Genomic DNA, 12,793 nt, shown 5'->3' on the forward strand with positions numbered 1-12,793 from the left:
AATTAGGACATATTTAAAGAGCATTTTTAACAAAAGATAAAACAGCATGTATTAGAAATGTTTTTAAAATGATTTTTATTTACTAGAAACATCTGGTGGGGCCAAATTGAACCTTATAGTGGCCAAGTATGGCCCTTTATACTGTAAAATGTCAAAAGCTAAAAGTGCTCAGAATTTTTCCAGATACCAAAGTGACATCTTCTAATTACTTCTTTCATCCATCCAAAAGTCCAAAATCCAAAGACTTACTATCATAAATGACAAAGAAAAGGCAGTAAATCCTTAAATTTCAGGGGGGAACAAGCAAATGTAGGGTATTTTTGCTTGAAAAACGAGAAGAATGATGAATTGATTATCAAGTTGACAAATAGTTTCTTTCAATCACCTTCCCTGCTCCAAAAAATATCAAAGAACACATGTATTTTACAAAATGGCTATGGTACTTAACTTAATTACCACAACAAAAACACACTGTAAAGATTATACAGTGCCTCAAACAGCTAACCACACACACCACCACATATATAGCGTGCAATGTGCTCTGGGTAAACAATGGGTCTGCTGTCACAAAACAGAGATAAAGAGGAGATAAGCAACAAAAAGGTCATGGCATCAGAACACTGTCAGTGAAAGTCATCATCTGATTGGCTTCCTCACACAAACACGCACCTATCTGTTAAGCCAAAAGCTGTGCAGTCGTTAGAAGTTGGGGAGAGGTTTTGTGTCCTAACGCAGCAGGATTTTCCCCTGATTTAAGAAAATCAACAGGGTTACCACCCTGCCTGGATGAAAGAAAAGGTTTTCTATAATAGAGAGATCATGTCAGAATCGTGGTTGGTCGATAAATGAATCAGCCTCTGAGCCAAAAGCTTCCATCAAAGAAAATCCTACTGAACACATTTCAATATACACAACAGCCTCCCGCAGACCATTCCCTCTGTGGCCTCATTGCAGATACTCCAATTAAAATGATACACTGCCCAGGATGGTAATAAAATCATATGAATTGCTGTTTTATGATCCCTCACAGGCAGTCATGGAGGCAAAGCCCGGGGCTAAGAGTTTTGTCAAGTGACTAAAGAAAGGTCACACATCTAATGTACATACAGTGGCCGCACCAATATCACGTCTGTACACAACTCTTTTCCTCAAGCGCTCATTCAACAGCTGCAACTCACCAAGCAGTGCAACCTTCAGGACAACAGATGCTTTTAATCCTACAATGGCACAGTAACCTCTAACAACCAGAGGAGGTCACTGTAGAGATACCCAGGAGACTCTCCGTGGTGGAGCACAAGGAGTTTCTAAATAAAAGACCTGAAAACTTCATTTACTGCATCAACAACTATACTCTACCCACTTAAGATCAAAGTTTTTCAATGCCTTGACATGCACTGTGTTGGAGAAAGATGGGTTCACTTTGGAAACATTCCTGCAGTAAACGTCCCACTCTGGGCCTTCAGGGTGTCTGTAAACTATTAAGACTATAAAGCCTAGGTGCTGTTCAACACATGTCAGGGTGCTGTGTTTCATGACTAAGCTCTGGGCTTAGCTGATCAAAGTGGTGGCACTCAACTCCACCAGGACTTTGCGGCTCAGGCATCCGTCATACTCCTAATTAACTCAATGTTTCTCTGTTGTCCCCTGTGAAGCTTTCATGAAAAGAACAACCACCAAGTTGGTGCCTTGCAAACTGCCATAGATTATCCAATGTGTCTGGAAATGAAGCTGAGCCACAAAATACTTTAGGAATCTGTGAAATCCCTCTCCTAAGAGACATCAGTGGTAGCTGGATGGGAGTAAATGGATGTACGAAAGAATACAGTGATGGATGGGGTGTCTGTGGAAATAGATGAGGGTAGAAGGATATGAGTAAATATCTAAAATAGAAAACAGTACTTGTTGACAAAAGGCCTGTGTACGTTGGTCTTTATTGGTTCATATTCTTAAGAATACTGACAACTTTAAAGGGGAAAATATGGAATTTAAGTTAAAACATTGAAAAATCACTAAAATTATAAATTGTGTGCATGCTAACCAGCTAGCCCAAGTCCACCCCGGTATGAAGCTCATGCACTAGTAGTGTAAACACTGACACTGCCCTGGTCCTGCACATCCATTCCAAATCCGTAGCTGCATGGCTGTATGAGCCAACTAGCCAAGGACAGCTCCAGTTAAAAGCAGTTAGCAGTTACTCTGGTGTTATGTCACCCCCTATTTGTTTGGAGTATTAATTGAACAGGTCGCAAATTCTTACATATTTACATAACTTGGCTTTTTGAATATTTCATGCATGCATGTATGCATAAGTATGTTTACGCAGATGCCATCCTGTATCGGCTAACAGTCAACTTCAGTTCTACTGAACTGTTATTTTCATTTTTGAAGTAGAGCCAAAGGATTGAGTGTTTCTTTGGGGGATGCACAATTTACATCAGAACAATAAATTATTGGCCCAAGTTTGGATAATCTACATCATGAGCTATTTACCAGTATTGGCGAAATCCTAGCCAGTAAATAGAGCCAATCATATGAGTAATTTTCAATGGGTAATTGTCAGTTATCTGTAAAAGCTGAAAAAGAATCTGTATTGTGCAGCCTTGGTTACTTTACAGGTGTACTTCTTAAGGTAAGAAATCATTATAAATCAAATAATTTATCTGAAAAATACACTATCACAATGCTGAGAACACTTCTCTATTTTTTCTTGCTTTGAGGTTTTTGGTGATTGAGATTCCTCATCATAGAAATCATGCATTGCCAGTCAGTAAAGTTCATAATTTATGTTGCTGATGTTGTTACTGCTTACATAAGGAGGAATTACTCAAACTGCATGTTGTGTTTCTGTTTAGGTGGGCCCTGTATGTTGTGTTACTTCCCATGAGACCATACATTTTCCAAAATATATTTTCTTTGTTTATGTTCTCCGCATCTGTGTACATGATGCAACAATCTGCAACCAGCAAATCCTTACCAGGTAAGAACACTTTTCAAGCTCTGTTAATTAAGAGCTGAGATCAAATTACAACACATATGCAAGTTTATGTAAGCTTACATGTTCATAATGTTGGCCTGCTTAAGTTCAAAGTATTAGGGGATTTCTACATTCTGGCTCAGGTTTAATAGGACCAACAACTAAGACCAGTACTCTTGTGAACTTTTTTTTTTTTAAAGATTTTTTCTGGCATAGACACCTTTATTAAGCAGTAGACAGATACGGGAGAGAGAGGGGGGATGTGACATGCAGCAAAGGACCTCCGGCCGGAATCGAACCGGGGTCGGCTGCGTATATGGCATGCGTTCTAACCACTCGACCACCTGCGTGCCAGTTCTCTTGTGAACTTTACCCCGATGATTGTGTTTTGGTGGTCCCAATAATTCCAGCTTTCCCGCTACAAATCCTGAGTAAATCAAACTGAACTAATCTCGCTGACTAATTTGTTTGTAAGAAAAACATCTTCATAATGGTTATCAATTGTCTCAACCTTATCCATTTTTAGTAGATCACTCTCATGTCAACAGAGATGAGTCTTAAATTGAGTATTCTCGGGCTCAGCAAGAAGAGAAAATGCTGCATTATGACCCATGTTGTTTTTGTCGCTGAGCTGAGACATTTCCTGCAGTATGTGTTTATTAACTGGAGGTGTGAACTCTCCCCCTGTGGGTTTTCACAGTTACCTGTGAGGAGGATGGTGGAGGAGAGCCTAGAAACCACCCCCCCCAACCTTCTCTCCCTGGTTGTCCTCCATAAAATCCTTGTCAGTCCATTTTTTCCCCTTTTCCACGCCTCAGAGCACCGCGAGTGGGAATATGCCTTTAATGAGTGTTCCCCTTCCCCTGTCCCCAGGGCCCTTTTCACCTTCACAAACCCAGCCTCTTCGCTCTTCTTCTTCTATTCTCTCTGTCTCTCCCTCTTTCTCTCTCACTCTAGTCACTCCCTTCATGTCTGTATGTACATTTTATCAGCGCTGCCTTTGATGGGTTTAAAGCGGTCATCATAAATCCTGTGTCACCCACGTTGTTGAGTAGATTTATTTTAAATTGAATGAGCAAATGCAACTCTACTTGGCAATTATAAACTGTTTTTGTCATTTGTATTGCATTGCTTTTTACAAACTAGGGACAACTTTCAAATATGTGTCTGGCAATGTGTCCTGCATCACAATTTCAGGCCTACAAGTCCAAAATTAGGTTTTGAATTATGTGAGGAAAGGTACATGGAAAATCAGGTGAAAACTAGAGATGCACCGATCAGGATTTTTGAGGCCGATCACCGATCACCGAAAGCAGTATCTGCCGATCCCGATATTGCCGATCACCGATCACAGTGTCAAATCCATAAATTCATCCTATATTGTTGTCTTGTGTAACTTTCATATATTTAATTAATGATTCTTCTTACACAACTTTGACATTGTATTATTAAGTATAAAAATTAGGAGATGAGAAAGTATCATGAATTGACCACCGTTTTATTGCAGGCTGAGGCAATGTGCAATATTTCACACTCTAGAGACTCTCTTAGAGACAACTTGGACTCAGCTTACATAGAGTAACTGTAGCTTACTAGTGGGAATGCATGCAGTCAGGGTGGGAATTTTGTCATTTTAGGGGCAAGTCCATTTGGCCTTCACTTCACATGGATTATGTATTAAAAAAAATGTTTATGTTATCAAGTTAATGTTACATTAGAAAAGTTTTCTTTTAAGTAGGGTTAGGGTTAGGTGATTTCTGTGACACCACACTGAATATTAGTGTTATTGAATATTTCTCCCAATAGAAATTCTCCAACATTATGGCAAAGCACATTTTTTCCAAACAAAAAATTGTAGAATAAACAAGCAGGAGACCACTGATGTGTGGAGTGATTTTGGTGGCACTACACTCTGAATAATAGTGAAGTTATTGAATATTTTTTGTAGTTTCTCTTTTCTGTGTTGCACTTTGTAGACGGTCCCTGCGCCCTTGTCTCACAGATGGCTGACCATAGAGACCCGGAGGACCGCTGGAGTTATTGATCCAGTAAGTTCGAATCTGTGAATATATTTCCAACTTTACCAAACTAAATCCTACTACATAACTCAGTTACGTATCATGTCAAAACCGGCTGCACTCACTCGCTGTGCTGTAAGTTTCGTTCTTCTGTTTTGAGATGCTGCTGCTGTTTGAGATGCTTTCATGTGAGATCATCGATGTGATGATGAGACGCCACCTGCGCGAACCGCGAACTCACTGGAGTTACTGTGAGTGACTACTGTGCACTCAGGCAGCTGTAATTCAAGGCAAGCCCACTACGCTGACCGGGCCAGGGGCACAAAGGCGACTGTGGCCGTACGATGAGATTTTTTTCACGCGGCATCAAGGCCAAAGTGCGGGTGTCCCCTTGTGCCGCCGTGAAATTCCCACCTTGCATGTCAATGCACTCTATATTGAAACGTCATCTGATCGGCCTGCTTTGATCTATTTTTTTCTATCAAAACCGATAGGGGCATTATCGGCCAATTGTGATCAGTTGCCGATCAATCTGTGCATCTCTAGTGAAAACACTAAAGTAAACACAATATCACCATCCTAATCAGTAGCTGAAATTAGAATATGATGTTCCATCTGAGAAAACAGACTCAAATCAAGAGAAAATCAACAACTTACACCTAAATCCTAAAACTGGAGTTGAGATCTCTTAATGGAGATGTGAACTTGAACAAGCTCAGTTTGCATTAGGATTAAACCACACTTCCCCTTCTCACAATCTCATCTTTACACTAAACAGATCAAAGCTGTTACTGCTCTAAACAAAAGCTAGATAGCCCACAGATGAGTGCCACATGTGAGTGGGGCCACATTGACCACTTAAAGGATTTCTCTCCTCTTTGCCAAGTCTCCAGAATACAAAGACTCAGGTTGAAACAAACTCAGCTACAAAAGGTATCCCCGGCTTTGAAGCACCCCACACAGCTGCTGACAAGCATGTTCTAAACATGGTGGACAGAAGAAGCATGGGAGGACTGACAATTAGATCCAGTGTAAACACACGTCCATTACCAGTCACTAAAGTGTAAACACACGGAGCAGTTGTAGGGACCTCTACATCAACACAAGGTGATCAAATACAAGGAAGAAGTGACAAAAACAATTGTTTGCAACCAGCCTGAGCCCACTCTCCAACTGCTGGGACACACATCGACCAAGCTATCATTATTACTTCATCCCTCTTTCTTTCATCTGACTTTTATTTTTCCAAGAGTAACAATTACTCAGAACAGTCTGACATGTTTCACAGTGGACTAAGCTGAAAGCTGCAGCAGCAGTGTTTTACAGCTGAGAGGGACTGTCATTCCTGGAGCACTGTCAGATGTTTTAACAATCCTACAAAGGCACCTGAAGGTAGACAGGAACGATCACATTTACAGAAAACCCACAGAGACAAATGATGCTCCGTTTAAGAGACTGAAATAGTTTTTAAAGAATTGGAATGACCCAAAAGCAGCACATTTAGTTTGTTCTGAGACAAATTTCCACTGTAGGAACTTTACCCAGGGACTCTGAATCTTTCTACGAATTCAATGCGCGTCGACTGCAGACACCAAAGTCTTAATTTAGTTTGAGGGACTTTATTTTACCCCCAAAAAGGCAGTACTTTACTAAATTACAATAACTATGGGGGTGGGGTTTGCAGAGCTAAACATGTCTGATTGTTCAAGCGCTCGCAGTATTTTATTCAACCATGATTTTTAAAAATATGTAGCTGCAAAACAGTTGTTTTTTTTGGTTTATCATGCTTCCATGGATTTATAGAAGAAAGAATAAGACCAAAGGAGCAACAGCAAAGTTTCGTCACCTTATATAGTCGAATGCAAAAAAGACGTGTAAAAGCAGATGTTTCTCGGCGGACCAAGTTTCCTATTTTTCACTTGTTTATAGTACATGGTGGAAAACACAGACAACAAGAAACATAAAATTAGAGGGAGCAGCATTTCCTGAGAATGTCAGAGGTGGTCTTTGAGTAGGAATACATGTAGACATAGAAATCACAAGAAAACTCCAAGTTAGTCAATTTTTATATAACATGGCGCGCAGGTGGTCGAGTGGTTAGAGCGCATGCCATAAAACGCAGCCGACCCCGGTTCGATTCCGGCCGGAGGTTCTTTGCTGCATGTCACCTCCCCCTCTCTCTCCCATGTTTCCTATCTGTCTACTGCTAATAAAGGTGTCTATACCACTAAAAATACAAAAAAAAATTTATATAACATATATTTATATTAACATGCCTTTAGTGACAAGGCATGGTCACTTTAGACCTTTAAGACCATTCTCAAACGCATTTGTGCATCAAGTCTCTGTCAGGGAGCCAAAGATTTTAGCAATTCGAAAAGTAGCTCCTTGACTAATAGTTCCAGGCACTTTGGGCGTTTAAACCAAAAACCCTTAGTTTACCCAATTGCAATACAATACAGTGACATCAAAAATCATATAGAAAGGCTAAAATCTGTACCTGGTGATCTTTTGCTCGGGCGTAAGGGCATCATGTAAGACTGTCGTGGCAGGAGAGGTGAGGATGGAAGAGACATGGACACTCCCTTGGCGAGGCTTAATCTGAAAACGTCATCGGGCAAATTAGGGTGACTGCTGCCAGGCCCCGGGGGTTGAGGGTTTCCCTCAGGTGGGAATCTTCTTTGGGCACTGTGGCTGTGAACATCACCTGACGAGTAGAACAACAAGGTTGTTTAGAGAATTTAGAGAGAGAGTTAGACAACAGCTTTGTACTTACATTAGGAAGAGAAGAATCCTTAAATTGTGCTACCTATTTAGGCACAAGCCCACAGTGCTTTAAAAAATTAGCAAGCAGAAAACATTTTTTTTTCAGTGGTCCCCAGTATATCATTGCCTGCAAAAAGGTATAATCAGCTGCTTTCCAAATGTGTCCTTAAGGGCACATGTTTAGAGCTTATTCCATAATAAATGTCATGTCGTATGCACATTTCTTTTTCCTGTAGTAATTTCCAGGATGAATTGAATTGTGAGAGGAATGCTTGTATGTGCACGAAAACATATAAAGACAAAGTGACAACCATAATACCATAGTCAGTGAGTTAAAATACATTTTAGCTTTTACTGTCAAAAAAAACTTTAAAAACTTTAAAACAAGTTGTAAAAAGAGACACCTTGTCACCTCTTGGACTCTAGAAAAACTCAGACCTTCATGCTTTTGTCTAATTATCTTCTTATTGCCAACCATTTTTTTGGCCACTTGACTACTTATCTTTTTAGCATGGTCTGAGTTTATTATCCCTTAAGAATAAGGGCATCATGTAAGACCTGCTTGAACGTTCTCTTTCTCAACCAGTCACTGGTTTGTTTCACTTCGTGTTGCTATGACTCTATAGCAGGTAGTGTACACAGTCAGAGCTTGTGACAAATGACAGCCTATGTTCAGACTCACAGACAAGAAAACCAAAACAATGAGCTAACAAGACTAAATGTTGGAAAGAACTACAGATTTGGCTGTTAATTCTCAGTGGGTTTTAAATTATTGGCAATTCTCTCTCATTACATAGAGCAATTTGAATCCGTCAATATTCAAGGTGAATCCGTCAGGCGAATTCCAGTGTTCAGATGTGCTCCTTATAGACTAAAGACTGTGCATGTGGAGACTGATGCACAATTTTTGTTTAATAATTAATTGCTTAAGTAGTAGTAGTCAGTCATCACAAATCCACAACTTATTTGATTTTGAGGATTTTATAAACAAGAAACCAGAACCTGATGAAACCTTTTGTTTAGAGTTCATATTCCTAAAGATGACAAAACTGACCTCGACGCTGACCCAAATGAAACAATATACCAAGCCATTTCTTTTTACCATCATCCTGAGTCTGAACGCCTGGAATGTAAAACCTCAAAAGAAACACCCGTAACATGTATTTTGATGAAGAAAACAGCCTGGGTCTGACAAGATGGCATTTTTGAGTACATATAAAATGGACATATCATATCAGATGAGATTGTTTAAATGCAAAAATACCACCTTTCTGACACATTTTTAAATTCATCAAATTATTTTTCACATAGTATCAAAGTATTTAGTTCAATGTTATGCAACTATTTCACAAAGGCAGGTGCCACATGCTTGCAGAGAAATCAGCTTACACAGAAGGGATAATAGTGGATTTCAGCATACATTAGAGTAGTCACTTCCTGAGAATTCCTGTTCTGATTTTTAACAAATCTAAAATACTTAACAAGTATCCTGTTTGTCCTGTTTCAACAGAACAAAGCTTGCAAGAAAACTTTTGCAATAAGATGGTTTCTGTAAGGTTTAAATCAGTGAACCGCTGACTTTTTGCTCTTACTGTAGCTGCTAGTACTCTGCCTGGTTTGCAAACACTTCTGCATCTGCCTCTGCTGCTGCTCATTGTTACATTATTTGATCAGCCCTACCTACATTCCAGCATCCACCTGCAGGCTCTGTTTTCATCACCCGAAGGAAAGTTTACTGTCATCATTTCTCAATCTCCTCTTTGCTGAGCTTTGTGTATGCCTGCAGGGGTTGACGAGAAGCCTAATAGATGCCAAAAGTTAACTCAGTTCATACTCTGTATTCACATAATAAATTTGTCCCATGTGAGTTGGCTGACTGACGGATGATTACAGGAGTTCAAATTTCCTTGCATGTGAAAGAATGTTTGCCGGTTCTGTGGGGAAAGGTATTCCTTTCCATTTCTGACCACCCACATCTTGCAGTACGGTTTTACTGTCAAGACTTCACTCAAGGGTGTTAACAAGTTATACTTGTTGCAACGAGTTGTACTTGTTGACACTTACACTCAAGATATACGTATACAAATTACAGCAAAAGACAATTGTCATCAGCATGAAAGCCATGCAATACAAATGTCAGATCAAATTCTTCTCATTGGTGACTAGGGACACAAACAAGTTTGACTGATAGAGGTGGGAAGAGACCTGGATCCAGGGCCACATGATATGTATTTAAACCCAGGGTCATGGGCTAGTGAGCATTTCTCATGCCATCAGGGCATATGAGAAGGACACCCAGTTGGCGGAGTAAATAGGGCAGTGTCATTGACCACTGAGTTAAGATAACATGTAAATCACTAAGCACACTGGCTGGGTGTCCTTTGCCGTAGCTGTTTAAGGACAAAAATTCATCATTAAACTCATTCAATTAATCCACAGGCAGGTATCATTTATCTTCATCTCATCTCTATCTATATTGCTTTCCTCTCTCCCTCTGCAGGACATCAGCAAAATGTTGATCGATGCATAACTATAAAAACCTATATCTGCATATGAACGTTGAATAAGTAGGCAAGGAACAAGACCTGGGTTTAAGGAAGCATTGTGGTGTCTGTGCGAGTACTGATCAATCCCGTTTGCACAGGCGTCAGTTACATGGAGGTAAATAGCCCGTGTGGAGGGCATGCAACCCATTGACCCATTAACCCCATTTGTGAATCAGACTAAACAATGAGAGGTGAATGAAAGAGGAAGCCTTGGCTGTTTTCATGTTTTTTTAATTTTCTGTGCATTACATATTTTGTCATTGAACCTGGTTTTAAAAAGGCACATAGTAAAAATTATGAGGAAAAAGAGAACAATAAAAAATGCCAAAACATTCATCCAAACTTTCGATCAAGACTAAGCCACAAGAGATACTAAGAGCAAAAACTTGTATCCATATCAAGGCATGATTCATATTGGTTTTCTAGTAGCTGCTTCAACCTCAGATTGCAAGGATATGGCCTAAAGGAGAAAACCTCAACCGTGGGAAAATTCCTTTTTCCTTCTCCTGAGTACTTCTGCCTAATAAACCACCATGAGAGCTAACAACCATTCTGCCTCTTGTTGACTCTAAAAAACAAGCCTCATGTTCAGAAGTGTACAGGACATCCACATTTCATGCTGTCTGGAAGTGGGGGTAAAAATACTTCCCATGTAAAAACCCCACATTGAGATTATGATTACAGTCTCAACCAAAAAATGGCTAGTCTGGTGTGCAATACAATCCATTTTTACGGAAATCTGCTGGCTTGCAATATAAGATGGTAGATTTCTCCTTCTCTGGTTTCACTGTTCAATACACTGGAGAATTTGAACATTCAGGGCAGCGATATTTCACTGCCTCTGCTGTCAAACACACATCTAAGACCACATATTCCCACCATTTTTCAGTCTGACCTAATGAGGTACTGCAATTTGTTCACCTCACAGAAAAGGTTCCCCACAGTCTCTTCAGATGACTTTGCAAGTCTTGAGCGAATGACTTAACCTGACTACTAGTTCTCCAGGCCATAAATGGAAAAAGCAGATTTGCTTATTTAAAACCAATTCAGCCTGGAAAGACCATTCTAGCCATGGAGCCAGCTAACGGCAAAGTAATCTGTCATGCGGCGGCAAAGTTGCCCACTCATCATGGCCACAAATTAAAATGTATGAATTATCAACCTCAAGATAACATTTAATACCTAACTAATAATACAGACCATACGTCAACAGACCCAGCTAGATCAGAACTGCAGATGTGGTGAACCACAGTAATGACAATTAGCTTTGGTTCCATTTTTTCAGGACTGCGCTGCTTGGGAAGACTTCAGCAGATTAGCGCTGACGCCTGTCTGCAGCCAGAGGTTTGTAAAAATCAGTGAAGACTCGACTACAAGAGGCAAGGCACTATTGGCATCCTGCTTCCCTCCTCAGGGAAATGAGTGTTGTTGGGCTGCCTGGCTAATCAGAAACAGAGACCCATTTTCTCCACGCCTCCGCCTCGCCACAGGGGACACAAAGCTGTTCTGTGTTTTAAAGGGCTCCTAAACAAAGAAGAATGCCAGAGACAGGAAGCGGAAAGGTTGCAACGACACCTCTGCATGACTTCAGACGTGGAAAAACCTGTGACTGACCCAAAGGTCACTCAGCCAAGGCCAGGACCTGCCGTCACCCTGACCTGAGTGGGACCTAATGCATCCACACTGATACTGACACTTTAAGGGGTCCTTAATAAAGTGTGTGTGTCTGACTGCTGGTTAGAAATGCAGATACAGAAGATATGATGCAGGAAATCTCACTCAACTTATTTCTGTGGCAACCACTGAACATGAACCACATGACCCAAGTTTATTCGAATATTTCAATTGCTGACCCCCAATCAATACCAAAGGGGATCATTACTAAACTAGGGCTGAAGGGTATGCAAAACGAATTGTGCCAGATATTGGGTTTATGATATGAGCCACAATTTTTGTGCTTATGCTCATTTTTGCATTTCATTTTCAGTGAAAAATATATAAAATGATGATGTGATTTTTGCTGGGGTTTTTACAAAACAAGCATGTTCTCTTGACGTCTGGATCACCACAATGCTGCATATGAAATGGTAGGGTATGACACAATTTACCTTGGGTAAAAAAGAATTGCTGTTCGATTGGGTCAACTCCTGGTTTGTGTCGACTAAGGATCTCTATGGCAATGTTGGTTCTAGGGATGTAACGGTTACCGGTGTCACAGTAAACCATGGTAAAATTCCCAACAGTGAAGGTTACCGTTTAAGTTTTAATTAGCATGGAAACCGCCGCGGTCGGTAACCACTGTGTGGAAAACTCGCGGCGCATGCGCAGCGTGCAACGTGCGCTTGTTATGTAGTGAAGAAGACATGGCGGAGGGAGGACATGATAGTAGCGGTCCTCACAGCATTTTTCCGCCTTTAAAGAGAACCAAATCTGCAGTCTGAGCGTATTTTGGTTATTATAAGAATGCTCAGGGACAGCTGGTCGAGGAT

General features: G+C 40.5%; 1 protein-coding gene across 2 annotated transcripts in view; it reads right to left on the minus strand.

Moving 5' to 3' along the window:
- Positions 1–12,793, minus strand: part of tanc1b (tetratricopeptide repeat, ankyrin repeat and coiled-coil containing 1b) — a 130,155-nt gene that overhangs the window by 80,752 nt on the left and 36,610 nt on the right. For both annotated transcript variants that reach the window (XM_030427791.1, XM_030427790.1), the window contains exon 3: positions 7,493–7,699. In XM_030427791.1, coding sequence (XP_030283651.1) covers positions 7,493–7,699 — 207 coding nt within the window. The remainder of the gene's footprint in view (positions 1–7,492; positions 7,700–12,793) is intronic.

The sequence above is a fragment of the Sparus aurata genome, chromosome 9 (genome assembly GCF_900880675.1).
Source record: "Sparus aurata chromosome 9, fSpaAur1.1, whole genome shotgun sequence".
NCBI lineage: Eukaryota > Metazoa > Chordata > Actinopteri > Spariformes > Sparidae > Sparus > Sparus aurata.